The 26824-nt window shown below is 40.6% G+C and overlaps 1 protein-coding gene and 1 pseudogene across 1 annotated transcript; both read right to left on the bottom strand.

Annotated features, from left to right (window-relative positions):
- Nucleotides 1–1899: 1899 nt before the first annotated feature.
- LOC149614101 (uncharacterized) lies at nucleotides 1900–2691 on the bottom strand (annotated as a pseudogene).
- Nucleotides 2692–12133: 9442 nt separating this feature from the next.
- On the bottom strand, nucleotides 12134–12703 carry LOC149614100 (uncharacterized protein F54H12.2-like). Its single transcript, XM_089857824.1, has one exon. The coding sequence runs from the start codon at nucleotides 12701–12703 to the stop codon at nucleotides 12134–12136; it is 570 nt and encodes a 189-aa protein (XP_089713950.1).
- Nucleotides 12704–26824: the final 14121 nt, after the last annotated feature.

Raw genomic sequence — 26824 nt, 5'->3', positions numbered from 1 at the left:
TGTATAGCTCATGGAATTCAGACTCTTGTAAAATTAGTCCCGTTGAACTTTCTTTGAACCCCAGTCGTAAGTCTAACTTCGGGATAACCTCAATTACTTTCTCCTCTGATAGGGGAAATAGCACTACGGCAGACATTCTGTCAAATAGAAAAAAAAACTAATGTTTACTTTGAATTTTAACTTTAAAGTCCACAAAAATTAAACTTACATTGTACTTGATGGTTGTTCCTTCCTTCCTCGTCGAGCTTGAGTGAGATTGTGATGATGGTTTAACTCAGGATCCTCGCTATTTATACTATTTAATATGATCACCACCCTAGCTTTGACTGTACATTATTGGTGTTTACGCCGTGGGTTTTTTCGGGAAGATTATTCTCGAACAATCTACAACTTTGACTGTACATTTTACGCCATGGCCTTAAACAACGTTAACCTGGGTTTTATGTTGAATATTAATTTTTTTAGAATAATCTAGTGACTTGGGTTTTATGGGGAAATATAATTTTTCCCAGTAGGGATTTTTGGGGATTAATTATTTCCCCCCCCCCAAACGTCATCTGGAGTTTCATACCCCCTTCACCATTTGAATAATACGGGAGAATTTAATGGTTCAAATTTTAATCTAATTAACATATTAAAATACTGTTTATTTCTTAAATCATAATTCACTCTATCCTCGTACGGCATTACATGTAGATAGATAAGTATGGATGTATGAAAGAACTTTACACACCTGAAGAGGTTCAACTTTTGCTAAGGAAGCAAGTTTATCCATATAATTATATGGACAACGTTCAGACATTTGATGAAAGGAGCCTCCCAACCCAAGAAGAATTCTACAACAGCCTGACGGACGAGCATATTTCCGCGGAAGATTACGAACACGCCCAAAATGTGTGGGATAAATTTAAAATCGAGAATCTCGGTAAGTTTAAAGTCTCATCTTTATTAATACCGGTTAGGTTTGGTTTTTTTTTTAAATGGCATTTGGTCTTAGATTTAGGTTAGGTTGGGTTTGGTTTTAAAAATATGCATTTTTCTTCCACTAGGCGGTTATCACGATTTGTATGTGACATCAGACGTTGTACTCCTTGCTGACATTTTCCAAAACTTCAGGGAAATGTGCCTGGATTAATATAAATTGGATTGCGCACACGCCTTTACCGGTCCGGGCTTTGCGTGGGAGAGCGCTTTAGCTATGACTAAGGTGAAACTAGACCCCGACATGCATCTCTTTATAGAGAAGGGGATACGAGGGGCGTGTCGATGATTAGCCACAGATTAGCGCAGGCTAATAATAAAGATCTGCCGGAATCGTTCGACAAGGAGAAACCCAGCAGTTACATTACGTACCTAGGTAAGACTAAGTCAACTAGCGTCTTATTTATAATCTACATATAAGTATTACCTAGCGAAAGGTCTCACCATTGCTAAAGTTCACAGAATCCTAACTTTCAAGCAAGGAGCGTGGTTGAAACCCTTCATCGACTTCAACACTGACAAGCGAAAAGCGGCAGCCAATGAGTTTGAAAAGTCATTTTACAAACTAATGAACAACAGCGTCTACGGTATGTATTAACCAAACCTAACCTAACCTAACCTGTAATAAAAATAATTTACAATATGTACTATTATTTATTTCTTTATAGGTAAGACCATGGAGAATCTCAGAAGTCGGATTGATTTCACCCTCGTCAATGTTGGGTTTTGTAGCCTCGACCCGGGAATATAAACACACATCTTGTAACAACGAGGTTTATTCAACTAGTGGTGAACAATCGAAATACATTGCATGTATATAAAGTTTGTTAAAAAACATAATAGATAACAAAAAATAAGTGAAGATATAAATCTAATCATAAACAATAAAATAGGCCAAAAAATAGGTAGCAGGCGCTTCTATGTCAACACCCCTTCTCGACTGCGACCGGAAATGCCTATTTTAGACATGAGGTACTGCAATTTCTCTTTGACGAGTGGCTTCGTCAGCACGTCAGCTATCATCTCTTCCGTTGGACAGTAGAGGATGTTGATAGATTTCTTATCTTGCATATCTCTTAGAAGATGATACTTGACATCGATATGCTTTGTTCTGGCACTGGATCTTTCGCTTAGGCTGAGTTTTATGCAACCTTGGTTGTCTTCATATATGTTGATTGGGCCGATATCCCGGTAACCCATGTCGTGAAGTATCTGTCGTAGCCATATTGATTCTTGTGCTGCGTGTGCCGCGGCTACGTATTCAGCTTCTGTTGAGGATGCTGCTACCGTGGTTTGCTTGCGACTCGACCAAACAATCGTCCCTTGTCCGAGTTTGAATAAATAGCCACTGGTGGATTTTCTATCCGCATGGTCTCCCGCAAAATGCGCATCGACATAGCCTTCAAGTTCCAACGGAGTTGTTGATGGCAGATGTAATGATAAGTCTTGCGTTCCCAGGAGGTAGCGCATTACTAGTTTAACTGCCACCCAATCACGCTCTCTGGGCTTCGCCACTCTGCGACATAGAATGTTGACGCTGTCTGCTATGTCCGGTCTTGAGACAGTTGCGATATCTAACAACACCCCAATGGCTTTGCGTTACGTAGTATTGCTCGGTAGTACATCGTCTTCGCCACATAGTGACAGATAGGCCATATCCATGGGTGTTTTCGATGGTTTCGCGTTGTCGATACCAAATTCCTCAAGCATGTGCTTAATCTTAGCCTATTGATGAATGGAGAAACCACCTTCGTCATCCCTCTCAATTTGAATACCAAGGTAGTATGTGACTTCCCCAAGGTCTTTAGTTTCGAAATGCAGGTTCAATTTTGCTTGGAGAGTTGATGGTGGTGGCATTCCGATTGGCGACTAACAGATCATCGACGTATAGTAAAACGTAGGTCCAAGTGCTGTCTTTCTCTGTTCTAGCGTAGAGACCGAGATCTGCTTTGCTTCTAACGAATCCTTCTTGAAGTAGAATTTCGTTGGCTTTCTTATTCCAGGCTCTTGCCGACTGCTTGAGACCATAAATGCTCTTGCGTAACTTGCAGACTTTGTGTTCTTGGCCGCTCTTGATAAACCCAGGTGGTTGTTCCATATAAAGGTCTTCTTCTATATCGCCGTGGAGAAAGGCCGTCTTAACGTCAAAGTGTTTTACTGTCATTGACTCTGATGCTGCAACAGCAAGTAGGATACGAATAGTTTCATACTTTGCAACAGGAGCGTATGTCTCTTCGAAATCTTCTCCATATTTTTGTGAAAATCCTCTCGCGACTAGGCGTGCTTTATACTTACCGATTTCGCCGTTTTGGTTGTATTTCACTTTGAATATCCATCTACAACCGATGGCTTTGCGATTTTGAGGTAGGTCAGCCAGCTCCCAAGCGTTCCTTTGTTCCAGAGATCTCATTTCTTCTTCGGGAGCAGATTTCCATACGAAACTTTCTCGGTCTGGTAGACTTATAACTTCATTCCAGTTAGTCGGCTCTCGAACGCATTCTACACTTGCTTTGTATCCTAATCTCTTTGGTGGTACACGTTGTGCTCTAGCAGGATATCTTGGTTCTTGTGGTTCTTCTATTTGCAGCGATGGTACTGTCTCAGGTGAAAGATCAACATGTGAGTCGGATTGGTCTGAGCTGAGGCTTGTGGAAGCGGTTACTGAAATATCTAAAGGTTTTGTGAAGACTGGTTCGTGAATTAGTGGACGCGTTATGGTTTCGATTAAAGCGATAAAAAAGCGAAGCGATTTAAATCAATAAAAAATAACGTGAGTTTTATTAAACAAAAAATTATAATTGCAAAAACGACTAAGTATACTGACACGAGGGTCGGGGGATTTTAACTTTAAAAAACTAAAGACGCGAGGGTCTGATGCTTTCGAAGGCCGGAGCCTGGTTAGGACTGTTTTGAATTACAAGTCTTAACGCAGAGCGTGGCCAAAGCGAAAGTGGTTAACCTTTTAGCGAGGTTAACTTAGCGAGAGGGAGGTTAGCCTATAAGCGAGGCATAACCTAGAGCGAGAGTATGGTGTCGGAGAGAGTGACCAAAAGAGTTCTGCTGTCGAAATAGTGGGAGAGGCGAGTTTTTATACTTTTAGGTGAGGTCAGAGGTTAAACAAGTTAAGGTGTTTGAACTTGGTTTTGCGAGTGTGCTTGTAAAAGGTCAGAGGTTGAAAGGGATTATAAAGGGATGGCTATTTACGTAGATAGATGTTTTTCAAGTTATACAAAGGGGAAAGGGTTGTATAGAAATCTTAAGAATAACACTAGTAAATTTAGAATTGTACGGTAGAAGTTTATAATGTGAAGTGAGGAGCACGTTTTGTGTAATTAAGCGAAACTTCGAATAGTAGATTCGACATGCTCCCCCCGATTGAACTAAGAGTTCAATAATTAAAATGTTCATTAAAGCGATTCACTTAAAGTTCCGTAAATGAGTGGTAAGACCGAGAATCTGCGGATGACGTTCAGCGTAGTAAAGTGCGATTTATCCAGGTGTGGATGCAGGATAAGGACCTTAGAGTCCTTAGCGATGGATTGTCCGTTGGCGAGGCGTTGGACTTCTTCCGGGAATTGTTCCTTTTTGGTAGTGCGGACCCAATATTTTTCGGCAAGGCGAATGTCGTTGGCAGTTGGCTCTCCCGTACGTCTTGATCCTTGAAGCGAAGGTTATGAGGGAAACGTAGAAGCCAAGCGGTGTGACGGTATAGGTTTTCCAGCGGTTTCGTTATCGTGCGTCCGCGTGTGGGAAGGTCGGCAGCCAAGAGAACCGGACTTGACGTAGCGGCAAAGGGGACGCGTGTCATCCGGTTGGTTTGTAGCGCGTGGTTAGGAGGCCTTAGCCTTCGGCTGTCGTACCGATTGAAGTCCCGTGGTTGCAATGGTCTTTCGGGGGGTCGGCGATCAGGTTCGAAGAATCTCCGTTCTGAGTTTTGAGCGGTAGCGCGAGTTAACACGGAGGCGCGTTCTGTGCTTGCGATTTCCCTTACTGCGTATGGAGCGAGGTCTTTCATTTGTCCAGGGAATGGTCGGGTTTCTATTTCCGGCGGTCTTATGGCTGGAGTGGTGCTAGGTAGAGCGGCGGTCATCTGGCCGGCACCCGGTAGGTGAGAGATTCCGTTCCCGGTGAACGTTGGACTTCCGGTCGGCGGCGTCGGCGTGCTGCTAGCGATAAGCGATTGAGTTCTAATCAACGGGGTCTGCGTCCCGTTGCCGGCTGGCGTTTGTGACCCGGTCGGCGCGTTGTCTAGGGGGTCGTTACTGGAAGGCGATTGAGGTTCGGTCAACGGGATCTGCGTCCCGTTGCCGGCTGGCGTTTGTGACCCGGTCGGCGCGTTGTCTAGGGGGTCGTTACTGGAAGGCGATTGAGGTTCGGTCAACGGGGTCTGCGTCCCGTTGCCGGCTGGCCATTGCGTTCCGGTCGGCGTGGCGACTAGGGGGCCGCTACTGGTAGGCGATTGGCGTCCGGTCAACGTGGCGACTAGGGGGCCGCTACTGGTAGGCGATTGGCGTCCGGTCAACGTGGTCTGCGTCCCGTTGGCGGCTAGCGTTTGCGACCCGGTCAGCGTGGTGACTGGGGTGCTGTTCGTCGAGGAGTTCGCGGTGAGGAGGCTAGCGGCGGCTGCTATAGCGGTAGCGGCTTGATCGTGGACCTCAAGAGCGTGTCGTCCTCGTGATTGGGTTATAACGAGATCGTCTATATAATCCTGCGATGTTTGTTGTTCTTTTTCCATCTCAAGCGCGGTGGTAAAAAAGGGTTCCATTGCCTCATTTATGTTAACGAGGTTAAGTTCTTTTGTCTTTAGGATAGCGAGGTATCCTTCTATAGCGGCGTAATCGGGATTTGGTTTTCCTAATTCCGTTTCTAAATTGTTCTTAGCGCGAGAAGCGGATAGCTTGGTGGCAGTACGTTTGGATTTTAAGCGCGTAAAGTCATCCATTGTTTTAAAGTGCTTACTCACGAAAAAGCGAATTTTAAGTTCGGTGCGCGAAAGCGTAATTAAAGCGTAGTTACTGTACTCACGACATGGCGAGGTTTAAGTTCGATGCGCGAAAGCGTTATTTAGGCGATTAAAGTGTAGTTATTTTACTCACGAAATAGCGATGTTTTGTTTAAGGTTTTAACTCACGAAATAGCGATGTTTTGTTTAAGGTTTTAACTCACGAAATAGCGATGTTTTAGTTTAAGGTTTTTTACTCACGAAAGCGTAGTTTGAGTTTGGTTCACGGAAGCTTAATTTAAGCGATTAAAGCGAAGTTATTGTTCGTCGCGAACGCGTAATTAAAGCGTAGTTATTATTTTACTCACGAAATAGCGAAGTTTAAGCGTACTTTGAGTTCGGTTCACGGAAGCTTAATTTAAGCGATTAAAGCGAAGTTATTGTTCGTCGCGAACGCGTCACTAATTATCCCGGGTTTCGGCACCAAAATGTGGAAGCGGTTACTGAAATATCTAAAGGTTTTGTGAAGACTGGTTCGTGAATTAGTGGACGCGTTATGGTTTCGATTAAAGCGATAAAAAAGCGAAGCGATTTAAATCAATAAAAAATAACGTGAGTTTTATTAAACAAAAAATTATAATTGCAAAAACGACTAAGTATACTGACACGAGGGTCGGGGGATTTTAACTTTAAAAAACTAAAGACGCGAGGGTCTGATGCTTTCGAAGGCCGGAGCCTGGTTAGGACTGTTTTGAATTACAAGTCTTAACGCAGAGCGTGGCTAAAGCGAAAGTGGTTAACCTTTTAGCGAGGTTAACTTAGCGAGAGGGAGGTTAGCCTATAAGCGAGGCATAACCTAGAGCGAGAGTATGGTGTCGGAGAGAGTGACCAAAGAGTTCTGCTGTCGAAATAGTGGGAGAGGCGAGTTTTTATACTTTTAGGTGAGGTCAGAGGTTAAACAAGTTAAGTTGTTTGAACTTGGTTTTGCACGTGTGCTTGTCAAAGGTCAGAGGTTGAAAGGGATTATAAAGGGATGGCTATTTACGTAGATAGATGTTTTTCAAGTTATACAAAGGGGAAAGGGTTGTATAGAAATCTTAAGAATAACACTAGTAAATTTAGAATTGTACGGTAGAAGTTTATAATGTGAAGTGAGGAGCACGTTTTGTGTAATTAAGCGAAACTTCGAATAGTAGATTCGACAAGGCTCGAATCTTCCTCTTTGATGTTCGTTTTCATTTCAAAGAAATCCCCTTCTGGATGTGATGTGACCACTGGAATCACGATGTCTTGCTTACAATAGTTGATTCTTCCGTCAAATTTGACACTTCTACTGAAGTGAATCTTGTTGGTCTTTGGATTTAGAATTCTGTAGCCTTTAGTCGCTGTGCCAAATCTGAGGAGAATCCCTTCGACAGCTTTGTTGTCCCACTTGGTACGCTTCTCTTTGGGAACGTAGGAATAGACTCTGCTTCCAAATACCCTTACATGTCCAATACGTGGTTTGGAACCAGTCCACAATTCGTACGGTGTTTTCTCAATAGCCCGACTTGGTAAGCGATTTTGAAGATAACATGCTGTTGTTACTGCTTCTCCCCACCAGAAATTCATGAGAGTAGCATCGAGTAGCATACATTTCGCCATTTCGATTAATGACCGGTTCTTGCGTTCAGCGATGCCGTTTTGTTGAGGAGTGTAGGGAACAGTTACCTCATGAGTGATGCCTTCCTGTTTCAAGTATTGTTCCAAATTGTTAGATACATATTCTCCACCGTTGTCGGTCCTTATCGTTGAGGGTTTTCTTTCTTTGGCCATGTTACTAATGGTGGCCACGTATTCTTTAAATATGCCGAATACTGAATCCTTGGTCTTGATCAAGTAGGCATACGTATATCGTATTCGTGATGAACGTTACGAAGTAGCGATTTCCCCCAACCGTTGCCTGCTTCATTGGTCCGCATACATCGCTGTGTATCAACTCCAAAGGCCTTGTGCTTCTGGATGCAGATGTGGGAAATGGGGCTTCGGACATCTTGCCCATGACGCAAGACTTGCATGTTGGCAGCTTCTCATCATTGTTTAACTTGACTCCATCCGCTAGTCCTTTTGTATATAGGAACTTTACTGCTGACGGATCTCGATGTCCCATCCTTCTGTGCCAAAGATGTAGACATTCTTCATGAATGGCGCTATTTACCATGCAAGGGCGCTCCATGTCTAGCTGATATAATGATCCATCCATCTTAGCGGTAGCTACCACTGTTTCCCCTTCGTTAATACTGCAGTTGTTGTTCTCGAAAATTATTTTGTGACCCGTTCGGGTTAGCTGATGAACTGACAGTAGACGTCCTCCAAGTTTTGGAACATACAAGACATTGTTAATTGCTATTCGGCGAATGTCGCCCTCCGGCCCATAGCATTGAAGATAGCCGCTACCGATCCCTTCGGCGTTGATAGTGGACTCGTCAGCCAGATGGACACATTCTTTGCTCGGACTCAGGCTCGTGAAAAACGTTCGATCATACGTCATGTGACTCGTTGCCCCCGAATCCACGTACCAACCCGCTGCAGTATGTCTGGACGAGCTCTTGAACGCTGTATATTCTTTCGTTTTGGTTTTCTGAGTTGAGTCAATCTTGGATTGTTTGTTCAGATCGAACTGTCTCTTGCGACAGTCCCGTTTGAGTTGACCTCGCTTGTTGCAGTAATAACAAGTTGGTGTACCTTTCCTGAGCCCATGATGTCCCTTGTCTTTCTGGTTCATCGTATTCAAAGCTGATTCCGCTTTGATTCCATCACAAATGACCGAGCTTTCCTGACGTCTGTTGAATTCATCAATGAGTTTGCTTCGTACGAAATCCAGAGTAAGATCCTTCTCAGGCCTGACCTCCAACAGCGTAATTAGCGTGTCATAAGATTCTGGAAGGCTGCATAGCAAGATCGCTGCGAGGTTGGAATCCTTGAAGGTTTCTCCAATGCCACGTAGACGCTCAATTATTTCCATCATTGCTGATATGTGCTGTTGCATTGTCTGCCCCTCGTTTAGCCGCATCTTGTAAAGTCGACATAGTAAAAACAACTTGCTTGTAATATTAGCTTGCTCGTGGAGCGTTTGAAGAGATTGCCACATATCTCGTGCGGAGCCTTGTTGACGATGTGAATTAACTGGTCGTCATCAATCGATAGTGCAATGGCATGGCAGCTTGGGCCTGTTTATCTTTCTTATCCCAATCCTCTGGAACGTTTGTAGCAGGCTTAGGATTGTCCACGACCATCCATAATTCATCCCGGGTGAGAAGCATCTTTAACTTAAATTTCCATAGTTGATAATTCGAATTATTTAACTTCATAATTGAAAATCTTGAATCCACGCTTGTAGCCATATTCGTTTGAAACGATATCCGTACCTTATTAGTAACTACCGACTAAGCTAACCGATTCCGTTAAACAATTTTCACTTATCACTACACGCAACTGAGCCCATAACCTGTTGGGTTTTGTAGCCTCGACCTGGGAATATAAAACACATCTCGTAACAACGAGGTTTATTCAACTAGTGGTGAACAATCGAAATACATTGCATCAGAAGTCCATTAAATTAGCCTAGGAAGTAATCAAAAGCGGGGTTTGGGACTCCCCTCTCTTGTGTAGCAATACTGAAGAAGGACGACACCTTCGCCACCTCGCGGTAATTTTTCTCATATCTCCGGTTTAAGTGCGAATCGTACGCCAAAATTTGCCCTATCGAGAGAGAAAAAACTATTGGCCGAAAACGCCCCCTTCCACTGTAAAACCGAGCTCTCTTTAGCATAGGAGAAGGGATGGGGGTGTGAATTTTGGAACAGTCAAGGTCATTCAGTTTTTTATGACTCTTCATAAACCTATTGAAAAAAAACTATTTAAAGGGAGGGTGAAGTAGAAAATCAAGTGATTTTTATCGATTCTTCTACTAATTACAAGACCAGTCTGCATAGCCAAACATTCGGGAAATACTTCCGAATGATTTTAAAATTCAAATAAGGTTCAGATTTAAAGGATAATTTTAAATAAGGACGACCGACCAATCGCGTAACCCCCTGGCTTTTTATAATAAGCAGAAGAATTGATAAAAAACCCACTTGATTTTCTACTTCACCCTCCCTTTAACAACCGTGGCCGTTCCTTTTTTTATTTTTTTAAAAAGCAAACAATCTACCCTTTAAAGATCCAGCGTTCATGGGCTGAAGAAGTCACGCCCCGCTCACGTCAAAAAAGATTTCCTAGAGAGGAGCTCGGGATTTCTAACTGTGTTAAGAAAGGGGGAAAAATTTAACCCCCTATCCATGGAGCTAGAAGGAGTTTTTATCCCAGCAGAGACGTACGCTATACCAGCCATTGTAATTGTTTAATTCCTAGGCTAATTTAATGGACTTCTGATTGCATGTATATAAAGTTTGTTAAAAAACATAATAGATAACGAAAAATAAGTGAAGATATAAATCTAATCATAAACAAAAAAATAGGCCAAAAAATTGGTAGCAGGCGCTTCTATGTCAACAGTCAACACGCCCGAACGCGCCATCAAGATGTCAAGTTCCCCTGCCTTCGAAAGATTCACCGTCTTCAAAAACGATTTGGTTGGCATTCACCGAGTCCAGAAGACCCTAACGCTCAACCGTCCAATCTACACCGGTTTCACAGTTCTCGATCTATCAAAACTGTTGATGTACAAGTTTCATTATGACGTAATCAGGGAGCAGTACGGAGACCGAGCCAAGTTGTTGTTCACGGACACGGACTCGTTGACATACCACATTGAGACCCCCGACCTCTACCAGGACTTTTCCGAGAAGAGCAACATGTACGACTTTTCGGGATACCCCAAAAACCATAGCCTCTTCAACGATGAAAACAAGAAGGTGTTGAGTTATTTCAAGGACGAATTGGACGGCGTCCCAATTTCGGATTTTTGTGGGCTACGGCCGAAAATGTACGCTCTCCTGTCCGCCAAAGGGGAAAAGAAAACCGCGAAGGGGATATGCCGACGCGTGGTCAAAAATAAGCTACGCTTTATTAATTATAAAAAGTGGTTATTAATTAGACAATTAACGATGGCTGAAATGAAGCGCATCACTAGTAGTAACAAGCACCAACTTTACACCGTGAGGCAAATGAAACTTCGCCTTTACCCGTGCGATGATAAGAGGTTTATCATCGACGGGGTGTCGACGTATGCCCACGGTCACTACAGAATTTAACCGCAGGAGGAGGGGAGGCTGCCCGGTGCGGCGCGGCGCGAATACCGGGGCCAATCAACACGCGGCACGCGCGATTTAAAATATTTTTTTATTTTTTTATTTATTTATTTATTTATTTTTATTTATGTGAAAAATCAAAGAACAAATTTTAAAAGTTATATTTTAATGAAAACTTTTTATACATAAATTCCGATATCATCTTATCATTAAAACACTTATCTTTTCCAAATCTAGAGCATATATCTCTTTTTTTAATACCCCTACACCTATATAGAGCGAAATATACACAAAACCTCCGCAAGTCCTACTTTTATTGTCTTGAAGTTGTTTCGAATTAAAAGTTACAGTCACGCTATTTCTTTCAACGAAATTTTTAAATTTAAACATGTCAGGAGTGTTTCCGAAACTGTCGAAGAACTCTGTGTTCCGGTTTCGAGAAAAATAGATAACCGTCCAATGTTCTCCGTCGGTATTTGATAATCCAGTGTTTACAATATACAGAGAGGGAAAAGTCTTTACGGTTTTCGGTAAAGTATCTGGGGCGAAAACTCCGCGAAATAACCCCTTGGTGAATTTATCACTTCGCATAATTCTAGTTATTTGCCTCTTGTCCATATTTAGTTGTAATCGTAAATGACAGTCCCATTCTTATCAACTCTACCAAATTGTGAAACTCAGAGTAATACAAAACCGTGACGGTCTGGGGCGAATTTTAATTTCAGGCGCAAGTTACCGTTTCTTATCAATTGAAATCGGGAAGACGAACTGCTGAGGTCGGGACTCAAATCAAAAGCAAATATACAACTCTCATTAGGAAATTCATCCCGCGAAATATAGGTCCCCTCGTCCAATAACCATTGAGAGGTTTGGGTAAAGAGATTTGTATAAGACCTAATATATTGACCGTCAAAAAAGATCGGAGTGAGGGGTTTTCGAGGGACGTTGGCTCCGTCCAGATACAAGGCAATATGATTTAAATCAAAATGTTTAAAATTAAAGGGGGACTTTTTTTGTATTCACCCAAATAAGCATTCTGATCTACCAGAGCGAAAAGTACCCTTTTAGGTAGTTGTCCCATGAATAAATTATCTCTAACACATATTTTTGTACCGCTATTAATAGAAAAGGAGTTACACTCTGTGCGAATAATGGGGTTTTTCATAGTTGCCACTTCGAGGCATTTGGCGTGGACTATAAGCACTTCCGAGGGTAAGTTTACTTTACGTACATAGAGAGATGCCAACTCGTAAACCACTTTCCATTTAACCGCCCCTTCCGCGTGTATGCAAAATTCGTTTGGACTTTTAACAAACTTGAATTTAAGATCCGTCATATTTGGAATGTAACGTGATTGTTGACACAAATCCAAGTGTACAGTTCCGATCATATCGATCGTACCACTTTTAGCGAAAGCCGCCCTCGCCTTAAAACCCTCGTTCTCGGCAAAGACGTCAAATTTACCGGCCGTGTCTTTGTAGATCAAAGAATTAGTAAGAAAACTAGTTTTGGCCGGTCCTCCAAATGTTACAGCCGTTTGAAACATGGCCTTGTAAGGGTAGTTTTGCGGGACAACCGCAATCGTTTAGGAGGGCAAACCCCGGAAGAGTTAGAAAACGCTAGCCAGCTCGACAGAGCGTTAGTTCAACACATCGGTGTTGCAATTAACCGCAGTGTGTGCGAACATGTTGATCTAGCTCATCAAATTTAAAAATAAAAATATATAGACTATATATTATTTGGATTTTTTTTATTTTTTATTCATCACCTAAATGAGGTTACAATATTCTTATAAATTAAAAGTTACAATTTTAATTTCATTTTTATTCGTCTCCTAAATTTTTATTTACAATTTCCTCGTGATTATAAATCCACTCGGAAAATAATATACAATTAGATAGTGCACATAAATACTTCCAATTATTACGGACAGTTTTATGATTAAGCATACATGTAATCATGGGTCCATCATCGTCGATTTCGTTGGCTTTGGGACATCCCACTCCATTTAAGTCTATAACTTCCCGATTAATAAGGTTCAACAAAAAAAAGCACTTTTCCTCCCCTTTACTGAATTCGCGTCGTACCCTTGAACTGCAGATCGGAGGCACTCGCCGAGTTTTTCGAAGGGGGTTACCTCATAATCCCATTCCAGGCCATGCAGGTTGTTTAAAAGCCACCTGTTCTGGCGCACAGTGTCGTATGTAAGTTTTTTTCACTGTATGGGGCGCGAAAGACCATGACCCAACCCTCCGTGTTTTCTCTACGGTTGTAACGGCCACCTCCTTGGCGATTTGTTCCCGTTCAACTCCAACAATTCGCCCGGTAAGAAAATCAAAGTCAACGACCACGGATTTCTTAAGCCTTGCTGAGGGTAAAAAAAATCTACCATTAACACTGATATTTACGGTTCAAACTTTAACTTTAAAAAACACCAAGTCCACAAAAATTATACTTACATTGTTCTTGATATCTGTTCCTTCCTTCCTCGTCGAACTTTAGAGAGATTGTGATGATGGTTTAACTCAGGGTCCTGGCTATTTATACTATTTAATATGATCATCATCCTAGCTTTGACTGTACATTAATGGTGTTTACGCCGTGGGTTTTTTCGGGAACATTATTCTCGAACAATCTACAACTTTGACTGTACATTTTACGTCATGGCCTTAAAAAACGTTAACCTGGGTTTTATGGTGAATTTTAATTTTTCTAGTATAATCTAGTGACTTGGGTTTTATGGGGTATTTTTAATTTTCTGGAATGATCTAGAATAATCGGTACAGCTGGGTTTTTACGCGGATTCTTTATTTTCCCCCAACCTCATCTGGAGTTTCATCCTTCCTTAACCATTAGATTAATACGGCAGAAATTAATGGTTCAAATTTTGATCTAATTAACATATTAAAATACTGTTTATTTCTTAAATCATAATTCACCCTATCTTCATACTCCAATGTAGGTTCTTCAACATCCGAGAATCGAACACGCTACATTGACCTGTCAATCAAAAACACCCCTTGCAGGTGCGAGAGCGCAGTGCTTCAATCAAAAACACCCCCTTGCAGGTCTGAGAGAGGGGTGCGTCAATCAAAAGGCTTACGTACTAAGTCTCCCCCACCATCTTGTTTTCTCATCCGCCATCTTACAATCCTCCCATCCTCCAATCCTCAATCCTCCCCTGCCTTCCACTGTATCTGTTCTGGGAACGGGATATATGTACCACTCTTGGCTCCAAATATCGTACTTAACAGACCTACAGAATATTTTTGTGAATAGTCCTGTTGTGGTTATTTAAGGAATAAATATCTAGCTTACTGCATGATTCTTTTATTCGGAGGTATGTTAACAAAAATAGTAATACATAATTATGGACCGGGTGATTGAATGATCTGACTCGTATAGTATCTTTCGGAGGAGTGAGGAAAGAAAAAGGAGACGGGTTTTCTCCTAACGGAAAGCACGTGACCAATCACGCTCTGATTGGCTGAGGGAAATTATGGGTTTTAGGCCTAATGGCAAAGTATAATAAATACGACTTTCTACACTCCCCCTACTTTGACATTAGATTTCTTTTAAGTTTAAAGCTTTTACACAATTTCCAAAACTAGTCTTATTTAGGATTTTTGTGAAAATATCCGCGACATTATCTTTTGATGCGACATACTGTATAGACATTAAAACGTTCTCGAATTGCTCTCTAACAAAGTGAAATCTTATATCAATGTGTTTGGATTTTTGGTTTTCTATAGTATTTTTAGCAAAATAAATCGCGGATTGATTATCACAATATAATACTGGTTGCGTTAACCTAATGTTAAATTGTCTTAGGTCATTAATAATAGGCGACAGCCACATTATTTCTTTCACTGCTTCAGACATACCCACGTACTCTGCTTCCATACTGGATAGGGATACCGATTTCTGTTTCAGGGAACGCCATGTGATTGGTGCTGATCCAAGGAATGTGACGTATCCACAATTCGATCTTCTTGTATCACGGTCTGACGCCCAATCACTATCGCAGTAGATTCGGAGCTCTTGACTTGGTTTCTGTTTGTAGAATAATCCATGGCTATCGGTGGTTAGGACATACCTTGTTAACTGGAGCAGTGTGTTCCAATGAGTGTAGCCAGGATTGCTGCTGTATTGCGAAAGTGAGACGACTGAGAACAGAATATCAGGTCTTGTTCTTTGGGCTACGAATAGTAAGCTGCCAATCAACGATTTGTATGGGTATACTTCCATTCGTTTCTTTTCTTCATCAGTTGTCGGGCTATCCAGTCTTGATAAGATAAAATTAGGTTTCATAGGCAAGCTAACGGGGGTCTCTAACTTTATGTTGAATTTTCGTCCTATTTCTTGAACGTAGGATGTTTGGTGTAGTTTCATAGAGCCGTCTTCGTATCTTTGGAATTGGACACCCAGTAGCTTTTGTAATGGTCCTAACAACTTGAGTTCGTACTTTCTTGATAGTTTGTTCTTGATATCTTCTTCAATGTCCAAGTCCTTTGCGAGGATGACTATATCGTCGACGTAGACCAAAACAATCGCTTGTTTTGGTAAATAATAAGCACAGTTAGTACCGCTAAATTTCTTGAACCCGAGTTCGTCAAATGTATTGTCCAGTTCTTTGAACCAGAGACGCCCGCTCTGTTGTAAGCCATACAGCGCTTTTCGTACTTTTAAACAGTGGGTTGCTATATTTCCATCGGTATAGCCTGGAATTTGACTCATATAGACGTCACGATCTAAGTCTCCATAAAGATAGACGTTCTTTACATCCATATGGCAACTTTGCCAACCCAACATGACAACAAACAGTACGATAAAGAAACGAATCAGAGCAAAATTTACAACTGGTGCAAAAGTTTCTTCATAATCAATCCCTTCGACTTGACTATAACCTTTTGCTACTATGCGAGCTCGGTATCGAATTATCTTCCCTTGAGGGTCTTTCTTGAGGGTATATATCCAACGACATCCGACAACTTTACGTTCTTTGGGTTTTTCTACTAGGGTGGTTACTTCTCTTTCTGCTAGGGTACATATTTCTTCATCCATTGCCGTTCTCCACTCCTTTTCCTGCGGTGATGTTACGGCTTCTTCGTACGTTTGAGGTATATTAACCTCTGTACAATGCGCAGCGAATACTTCGTCTACGTCGTTTTGTGCTATTGTTGCCAGTAATTCTGATGCCTGGTTCTTCCTTGAGAAATCGAATAAATTAATATCGATTGGGAGGTTGTATTCCTCTATATACGTCTCAACTTCAGGTCTTGAGCGGAAACTATTTCCGTTGGGATCAAAATAATAGATGTCCGCCATGCCTTTCGTTCTTCCTGATTGCCTGATTCTAACTTCGCGTCTCCAGCCTTTTAGGGTTCCTCCTTGCGCTCCCCCTGTTGCTTGTTCCGTTGCGTCTTCTTCCTCTTCTTCTGTTGCTTGTTTTTCTGGCTGGGTGATGTCTTTCGCTCCCCTGCTTCTTTTTCTTTAGTCCTTTGTGTCGGTGGTGTGTGAGGTACTGGTTGTGCAATGGTGGGTTGTATGTCCCCGTCGTCATCATCCTCGTCTTCATAATCGTCTGGCCATGAAAAGACGGTTGTTTCCTGCTCTCGATCTTGAGGTCTTTCATATTCCATACCCAAAATGTTCTCGTCGAATCTGACGTGCTTGGTTTCTTTGATTTTTTCTTCTGATGGGTGGTATATTCGATATCCTCTGGTGTTAAATGCATATCCAACAAGTACGCCCGTTTTCGACCGGTTCGTTAACTTGCTCTTGCCTTTTTGCTTTGGGATGTGCACAAATGCGGGGCTACCAATCCTTTTGAGGTGCTTGCCACTTGGTGTCCTTCCCATCATTATTTCCGCAGGGACCTTGTTCCCGAGCATGGAGTGTCTCGATCGGTTTTTGAGGTACACCGCGGTTCTTACGATTTCCGCCCACATGGTGAGTGGGAGTTTCGCTTCTTCTATCAGGGTACGTGTCATGTTCAATAACGTCCTGTTAATTCTTTCGGATACCCCGTTCATAGGGGGTGAGTAAGTGTTTGTTAGTTCATGTCTGATTCCTTCTGTTTTTAGGTACTTGTCGAAATCATCGGAGCAATATTCCCCTCCATTGTCTGTTCTAATGGCTTTTATTTTTCTTCCGGTTTCCCTTTCAACTCTTCTCTGGAATATCTTGAATTTGTCGAAGACTTCATTCTTTCTTTTCAAAACGAAAATCCATATATATCGACTGTGGTCGTCTATGAATGTTACGAAATAACGAGCGCCTCCAATTGAATTTACCGTCGCTGGTCCCCAAACATCCGAATGGATAAGATCCAGTATCCCTTTACTGTGGATTTTCCCAAGTGACTTATGTGACGTTTTCACGCTCTTGCTGAGGTTGCAGGGGATACAGGTACTTAAGTTGCCGTTTACTTTTTCCATTCCTTGTAGCATTTGATGACGTGCCATATGTTTCAGGTCTCCCTCATTCAGATATCCAATACGTCTGTGCCATAAGTCTATGTCTTTAATAGCTACTTCTGGGTCTGTGGCGTTTACTTCCATTTTGTCTTCTGTACCATCTTCTGTCTCTTCAATCACGACTTCGACGTCCTTTAATGTGTACAGGTTATCGCCAGAGAGTGGGGCGACGAAAGCGACACTTCCTTCTTCATCATATACTGTATATCGAGAATTCTTGATTACTCCCTTATAACCCGCCTTGTCAATCAATCTGCCCGCAAAAAAATTTCTTCTCATGTTTGGTGTAAATTGGACGTTAAGTAGACCAAAGATTTCTCCATCTTTACCGCCAACTTGAATATTTATTTCCCCTCGTCCTTCGATTGTTGCATTTCCTTCACCACAGACGGCTTCGGATATGTATGGGGTAAACGTACTAAAATATTCTCGTTTGTTACAAAAGTGATGGGTGGCTGCTGTATCTATGATCCATCCTTCATTGATTACTGACAAACATTGTGCAGAGACGAAGAAATTCCTCTTCCTGTCGGACCTCTTCTTTTGATCTGTTGTTTCTTTCACGTTTATTTTCTTTCTTTGTATTGACTGACTTCGACACTCAGAAGCGAAATGTCCTTGTCTATGACAAGCATAGCATCTGCCTTGGAATGGTGATCTTCTAGCTTCTGTTGCTTTGTTGCGGGACTGAGCCATGAACGCGTCAGTTTCTTCTTCTCGTTCTTCATCCCTATGAGTTTGTCGATTATATTCCGCCAATAGTGTCTTGTGAACAACGGTCGATGTGAAAGAAGCGTCATCATAGTGGTATATTTGTTGTACGATAGCTTCGTAACTTTCGGGTAACTTGTGAATTAATTGATAAGTGGCATCTTTATCTGCAACAGTTTCACCGGCTTCTACTAGCTGACGTTTGAGGGCGTATACCCTTCCCATAAACGTTGGTATACTCTCATCCGCTTTACACTTCACTGTGTAGAAGGCTTCTCGTAGAGCCGCTACCCTTGCTCTTGATGTTGGTAGAAATCTGTCTTTCAGAGTATCCCATGTTTCTTTCGGGGTTGTACACTCTCCTACCAAATCTCTGTGCTCCTCATTAACTGAGTCTGATGATTGAATTCGCTTTTGCTACTCTTAACTTGTGGTTCGCTATCACATCTGCCGCAGCCGTTGTGGCTGGTGGCGTTTCTGTCCCAGTGACTATTTCCCATAATCCTTTTTCCTGCAATTTTAATTCTGCTTCATACCTCCAACTTTTGTAATTAGTTGCTGTTAACTTGACTATAGGCTGCTTTGCTTCTGCCATTCTCTTCTTTCATTAGGAACTGATCGGGCCTTGGCTTCCACGTGGTGTACCCTCTTTTGGGCCTAGGCTCTCTCGTGGCAAATTAGGCCTTGACTTCCGTACGTGATTACTAATTACGCGTTAACCACGCTGTGCTACCATTTGTTGTGGTTATTTAAGGAATAAATATCTAGCTTACTGCATGATTCTTTTATTCGGAGGTATGTTAACAATAATAGTAATACATAATTATGGACCGGGTGATTGAATGATCTGACTCGTATGGTATCTTTCGGAGGAGTGAGGAAAGAAAAAGGAGACAGGTTTTCTCCTAACGGAAAGCACGTGACCAATCACGCTCTGATTGGCTGAGGGAAATTATGGGTTTTAGGCCTAATGGCAAAGTATATTAAATACGACTTTCTACAAGTCCCACCATGCGCTTCCTTTAACTGTGCCAATATGATTACCCGCAATCCTAACTGCTGTTGTAATTGTAATTCCGTAAATGGGCAGACCGAGATCCTTTGTTAAACAAAATACTATATAATATTTCATGCAGCATGCATATTTTGACCTTTGCGAGGTCTCCAAAACCTACGAGGTTTCCTCTTTAAAACTAATTGATAATAAATTTAAATTGTGATATAACTACAGTACTCATCACTTTATGCGTCAAACGGTGATAATTGACAAAAGTGCAAGCTGTAGAGATGGGCTGGTGACGGGCGACGATTTAACTGGAACCATTTATGATTTATTTCCGCCGACTATGTTTTCAATGTCTTGTCAAAGTAACGGCCAGAGCTAAGACCTCTTAATTGAGTTGGTCCATGGTCTCGTTACGGGTGTAAGTCAAAAGTGGCATCCTCGAGAATCTCTTAGTCGACTTGAGAGTCCTAAATCCAGCTCTCCATCGGATATAAGGTTCAAAGATCGATACAAGAATGATGTTCCACGGTCCACCCAGTGTTCTAGACTTACATAGGAGTGAGAGAGATCGCGTGACGGCTCGTGGTTCTATAATTTAAAAATCAAATTAAATTACAATTTATCATTAATTAATAACAATATACTTTAAATTACTTTTATAAACACGATACTAGCCCTTTAAAACAAAATCTATTCCTATAAAATAAACTGAGAAGAAAGTCACGGTTACTAAAATTAACTACAACAAAATTGGAAATCACCCAACAAAATTGACAACGAACTTTGTAGAACTATCCTAAACCCCAATATTGTTATAAAGGTAGGCGTTTGCACGAATAATTACACTTTGAAAATTAAAGGTTTTAATGTGGAAAAAACAAATAAACAAATACATCCAGTTAAGAGGTACAAAATTTCTCAGCGCTTTCGATAACCTCGCACACAGAACTCTAACCTCTCTCCTCTCCCAAAAGTAATCTACCGCCCCCCCCGCCAATCCTTTCGTTTTCTCCAGTTTTTCATAAAAAAACCTCTCGTCCCCTAGTACTTTTCCATACAGTCCATTTTCGCGTAAAGACCATGTTATTGTATTATTCGGACACGGGGAGAAACAGGTGTACAGGGTGAACGACCTCGCTGGGTTTTTGGACTTTCTTGATAATGGCCCTCGAGCTACTATCTTAAGGGGGTTCTCCATACAGTAACTATAACAATATCCACAGTGCAAATTGAAATCCCTGACCAGAGAAATGCCACGGTAAGTTAGACCTCAAGCAACAAGACCTTGAGTCACATCTTCCTGGCACCTGGCCCAAAAAACTTCTAGAAATTTTTTTCTTCACCATTGAACTGACCAATTCGTTTTTGGTCTTCGCTGATGAACAAGAATCCGCCCGGCTACGTCATGAATATAGTCCACTATTCGCCAGCGCTTAATGTAAATTTTTGCCATGAGCAAAAATTTAACGCTAATTTTCTCAACTAAAAAATCGGAGACATCGTCGTCGTTATTCGGTTCGCGATCTACTCTGAAAAAATACCAGTAACGTTTCCTTGTTCGTCCTTTTTGAATCCAGTTATGAAACCCATCGTACCATTTACAACGCCTTTTTCGCAACTGATATTCCTTCTGACCATTATTCGGCAGCCAACGCAAAGAACTATCTCGCTCTCAAAACCGCCCGTTTCGCACGGTTCGTTTTCTAGCCTTTGCAGCCTCCTGAGAATGTTTTTATTAATTTTTTTGTCACAGTCCGCGAGTCTATCCTGACAAGGAATGCTTTCAACTTTCTCGCCGCTTTTTCGCAGCATTCAAAGTTGAATTTTTCGCACATGGCTAATTTAGGCATCAAACAAGTTGGTTGAAACCCTTCATTGGACAGCTTAATGAAAAGCTCCATAGCCACCTCGATGTTTTTTCCTCCCTCAACCAATCTAGATTCTAAGGTTGCAACATCAGCTTCGGAAATATTTCCAATTCTAACTCTGCTTAGAATGTCGCCGTAACTTTGGTCGTTGGCTTGACTAACATTTTGAGTTAGTTCATCGTATTAAAAAACTTCCAAAGATCACTTCCTCCGATGCAATTGAATCTAAGTCTGGCTTCTTCGGAAGTGATTTTGATAAACGTGGGATTTCCTTGAACCGGAGGCAATTGGAAAAAGTCTCCCAAAACAAGGATGAATACAACTCCACCAAATGGTTGGTTCATTTCCCAAAATTCGTTCAGCCTCCAGTGAACGTGAGTCAGTAACACCGACGAGACCATAGAAATTTCATCAATAATTAACAGTTTTAGATTTCCCAAAGTTTCTTTCATAATGCTCATATTGTCAGAACTCAGGGAATGGTATTCGGCGATACGCCCATGATCCACCGGCAACATTAGTAATCTGTGTAATGTTACGCCATTAACATTCAACGCTGCCAAACCCGTTGGCGCGGCAATTGCCACGCTAGCAGGATTTTGAAAGCGTCGCCTTACGGCGTTGGCGAGAGTGTCTATAAGAAAAGATTTGCCAGTGCCACCAGGTACCGACACAAAAAGGCACTTGTTTCCAGATTTTGCTCCCTCTTGGGAGAATTGATCCATGATGTGATCATAAATTCTCCTTTGATCCGAGTTTAGTGACGCCACATTGTCAACATCAGTCTCTAAATTCATTTCCATGGCAGCTTCCACATCAGCCATCGCGTGTTCGGTTTCGATAACCATTTCCTTCCCTTGCAGCGCATTTTCATCGTCCTCACTTTCTGCCTCCGAAATTATGGTTTCTGGCTCTTTCGCCTTTTTAGAAGCCTCCCGTTTCTTTTCAACTTCTTTGGAAACCGAGAGTTTCTCGTGATATTCTCTCATATCTTTTAACACCGAAAGCGAGTTTTCGAAAGCATCCGCGAAGGTTTCAAACTCGCCTAATAGCTCATTTTCGTCACGCCACGGTTTGAAGAGGATCAGTAGAGCGTGACAATACTTTTCTTTTTCCTCTATCGGGTCGTGAATGTAGTGCTCTACTATGTAGGGCTTAATCCTCTTTCTCATGAAACCCAGATTGATTTTCAACACGATTACATTCGCATTTTTCTCGACACCCTCAGAGTGCTTCGCATAATCGTAAAACTGACCAAATTCCCGCAAACTAAGATTTTCCAAGCTGTCGGGACGATTCGTATACTTGTCGTCGACGAATCGTTTTTGGCAAGTGTCCTTGCTTTCGGGGTCAGTTTCCCTCAAACGTGCGAGTCCCTTTTAACCTTTCAAAACTCTCGATTCGTTTTCTTTCAACACTGTAAAAAATAAGCGTGCTTTTGGCATTCAAAACTGATAGTGACCGTTCAATTTTGAACAAGCCTCTATTGACGCGTTCACCTTTAACCAGAGACATTCAATTTTGACCAAAGGGGTGTTTTAGGCGTTCAAAACCACTCATGAGCATTTATTTTTGATCAAACTACCGTCATGTTGATCAAAACTTAACTCAAGCATTCATTTTTTAAACAACTTACACATTACCATTCAAAAATGAATCTTTATCCCATTCAATTTCAATTTTGAATAACCGCCTTGGGCTAATGAAGCGTTCAGATACGGTCGTTTTGGCGTTCTTATAGGATTGTATTAGTATTAGTATTAAAACAAGAGTGTTTTAGGTATTCAAATAAGAACTTTTTGACTTTCAAACGAGTGCATTATGGGCGTTCAAACGAATGCGATACGGGCATTCAATCGAGTGCGATATGGGCGTTCAAACGAGTGTGATATGGGCGTTCAAACGAGAACGGAATTGTTCAATCGCAAAAGGTGTGGCAAACAAAATTAATTCTGCCCTAAAATTACTTGATTCCGCTGCTGTAAATTTGTACTACAAACAAAGCTTTCTTTAAAAATACCATAACTTCTCAACAATTTACTATAACGTGCTTATTTACCTTGAATTAAATATATATTTGCCTGTATAAACATCATTATACAATAATATCAAAGGAAATGTTACGGATTATTGCGTATTTCACCTTTCCCATATATTTACATAGGCCTTCAAATAGTTTGATAATATAACTTATTGCTACAACGTTATAATCGGAAAGAGCTTGATAATGAACGCTTTCTTCATACAACAGAATTATTATTTAACACAACGATTATAGCTTATGTGTTTCAAATTCACCCGCCCTCAGAAGATGTACAAGCCTTAAACACATTAGATTTCTTCCTTATCAGTGTGTTTACTATATTTAATATAGTATGCCCTACCATAAAGGGATAGAATCGATCTTTTGACTACTAATGAAAAGCTTTCATTTTTTTAAATCAGATAGAACCTTAAATTACGTTTTCAAAAATATATAGATATTGATAGTTTTAATAACTTAACTATTTTTAATTAATTTTTAAAAGTATTAGATTTCGGCGCCGCTCCGATCACTGCCCCCTCTACAGGCGTTTGCAAAAACACGAGCGAAAAAACTAAATTACTCCCGCGACTTTCCTCTCGCTCGGAGGTAAAGTAGATTTACTCCTAAAAGTAGTTTTCATACTATTCTGCATTTTCGCCAAATTAATATAACTCATTTCGATACGGGGATGCTTTGAAAGTTATAAAGGAAGGTAAATAGTTTCACTGTAATTTTGGTGTTCAAAGTAATAGTTTTGATATGTTCAATTACAATTAAAAATATGTCAAAGCTTAGATTAGGGCCATTAGGCTAAAATATGGCCATACCATTATTATGCATGGAAGCTAAGCCTTTGCCAAAATAGCGCAAAAATGTCGTGTTTTGGACATTACCTGTAACAATTTTGACAAATCTCTATCATCCTTACTCTACAACGTAACCGAGAGTTAAGAGAACAAAGGATAATAAACATGAAAAATCAGAATTATGTTTACAAAGGTCTTCTCAAATACGCGCCGTTTCCCCAGTGATAGTGAAAGTGAAAAGCTACTATACAGTGGTCTAGAGCTCCCTTCATTCTCCTATTTCCAAACAATCAATGAATCAAGAGACATTTGCAACGTCATAGTGTGAAAAACAAGTTGGGCGGTATTTCGCGGCTAGTTTGAATTTCAAAATATCTAACGTACTTTTCTTAATTTTAAACGTTTTAATTCGATTTTTTTTTGGCACACATAATTTTAGGGACATTTTTTTACCTACTACTGCCCTCATCTTGTACTAGTCGGAAAACGTTGATCCTATCCCTTTAAGGCATTCAGCGATGAAACTTGAAATCAAATTTCTCCAGGCTATTCAAAATTCAACGTCAAATTTCAATGCTTCATCAAACGATTGTCCACCATGTATTATTAAATGGTGAACTGCTTAATTTTAAAAGAAAGCAATTGAATATGAACGCTTGGTCAAACTCTCCGATGTTGCTCAATAATGAATGCATAAAATACAATATTAAACGTTTAATCTTCCAATTTAATTTGAGCGGTTTCGTGCTTAAACTTACACGATATACTATCCTCTTAGCACCGTTCAAATATGAATGCGTGAGCGTTTAATTTTGAACAATAGTGTTCTGTTCAAATTTGAACGCAAAGAAGTTATTCAAATTTGAACGCAAAGAAGTTATTCAAATTTGAACGCAAAGAATTTATTCAAATTTGAATGTTAAAGCGTACCACCACAGTGTCAGGGCTATGCACGCCTAAGCAATCAAAGATGAACCTCACTTTTTTACAGTGAAGTTAGTGTTTATAAATCTAGTGCTGTCGGACTTTTTGTAAAGGTCTTGGCCCAGCATCATATCGAGAAAATTCAATTTGCTTGCACGTCAAAGATTTCAGTCTATAGGCAATAATTTTATAACCATCTTACTCAAAAATCCAATTAAATTTACAATTAATCATTAAATTAATAACGAAATACCCAAAATTAACATTATAAAGATATTACTAGCCCTTTAAACTTAAACCAATCCCTTTAAAGTAAACTCAAAAGAAATTCTTTCGTACAATAGAAGAGGAACTAGCCCATAAATGTTGACACAGAACTTTCTAGAACTATCCTATACCCTTATATCCACAGTGCAAAACGAAATACCTAGCAACGATAACTTTTTCCAAGAAACCAGAGAAATATAGACCCCCAAGCAACAAGACCTTGAGTCACTATGCTGGTACCTGGCCCGTGAAACTTCTAGAACATTTTTTTAAACCCTTAAACTGACCCATCCGTATTTGGTCCCAGATTTAAAAGTTTTTCGCCTGAATCCGCCCGGCTACGTAATAAATATGGTCCATTATTCGCCAAACCGAAGTCAATCAACAAACTTCTTTGTCCCAGAGATCCTCGCGAAAACAAGAAGTTGTATATACGAAGTCCCTCCTGTCCCACCCTCAGTCGACACCTGAACTGTCTTAACGAAACCCAGTCGGCTCACCCTTAAGAAACCCTTAGAACTACGGAGTAAATTTTAAATCGAAACTTTTATTTTATTCATTTTGGTACCTTTATTTTTCATCAATTTGAATCCTTAATTTTTCGGAAAAGAAACTCGGAGATATTTTTTTTTGACCCCTAAGTTGAAGAAGAGAAGGAGCGCGAGTGCGCGAATTATTAAAAGAAAATTAATAATTAACCCTTAAATCGCGAGAAAAGAAAAATTCATTATTATCTCTTAAATCGAGAAAGAATAAAAAAGAACCCTTAACCCTTAAGAAGAATATGGAAGAGGAGCAACTTGTCGTAAGAAATTAAAATACTTCAAAATATTTTGATAAACTGACTTGAAACTATGGTTAAAGAACTAAGATTATGGTTGACGGATTGATTCATTTTTTAAAATCTTAACTTTCTATTTTTGAACATTATTATTTTAGTGCATACCTGCGCAAATTTAACCTAAACACCCCTAAAATTTAAATTTGAAACTTAAAAGGAGACATTCCATAGAGGTTATAAATTGCAAACCTGTCTTAGATATAAGTTTGATTTTTTTTGTTTAATTTCTAATTTTTACCCCTATAAAAGTTTGTGAAAATTTATGAACAAGATTGAATATTATGTTGAATATTAAAATTTGGATTAGAATCTATTTTGACTCTTAATTCACACATACCATCAAACGCGGTCACTTTTGATACAGAAATTTTATTAGCCCCTCGTTCCCGTTAAAAAAGGCCTTTACTCTCCACAACTGACTGCATTCTAACATCTTGTCTAGCGTTAGCGAGGTTGAATCATAAGTGAAAAGAGGTAGGTGTTTGTCTTGCATCTTCACCCTTCTAGTAAGGCGTCGAACACCCCACCCCACCCCATAAAAACAAATGAAGAAAGGCAGGTAAAGGTTTATATATCGTGTCACCCAAAATGAAATTTAACTAATGGGAAGTTATCGATATATTAAATACAGGCAATTTTTGCGTTTTAAATCGTAATTATGTGGTCGATTTGAACAATAACCTTTTCTTTTTATAGATACGCGCACGAAAGTCCACTCATCATGTCGATAATTAAGTTG

The sequence above is a fragment of the Phalangium opilio genome, unplaced genomic scaffold (assembly GCF_054372755.1).
Source record: "Phalangium opilio isolate 3A_F unplaced genomic scaffold, DU_Popi_V2 ptg000225l_1, whole genome shotgun sequence".
Taxonomy (NCBI): Eukaryota; Metazoa; Arthropoda; class Arachnida; order Opiliones; family Phalangiidae; genus Phalangium; species Phalangium opilio.
The sequence above is the reverse complement of the archived record's forward strand: the minus strand, read 5'-3'. Positions and strand labels throughout refer to the sequence as shown.

Excerpts from the sequence above, each read along its gene's own strand:
- LOC149614100 (XM_089857824.1), bottom strand. The coding sequence starts at position 12,703 with ATGTTTCAAACGGCTGTAACATTTGGAGGACCGGCCAAAACTAGTTTT.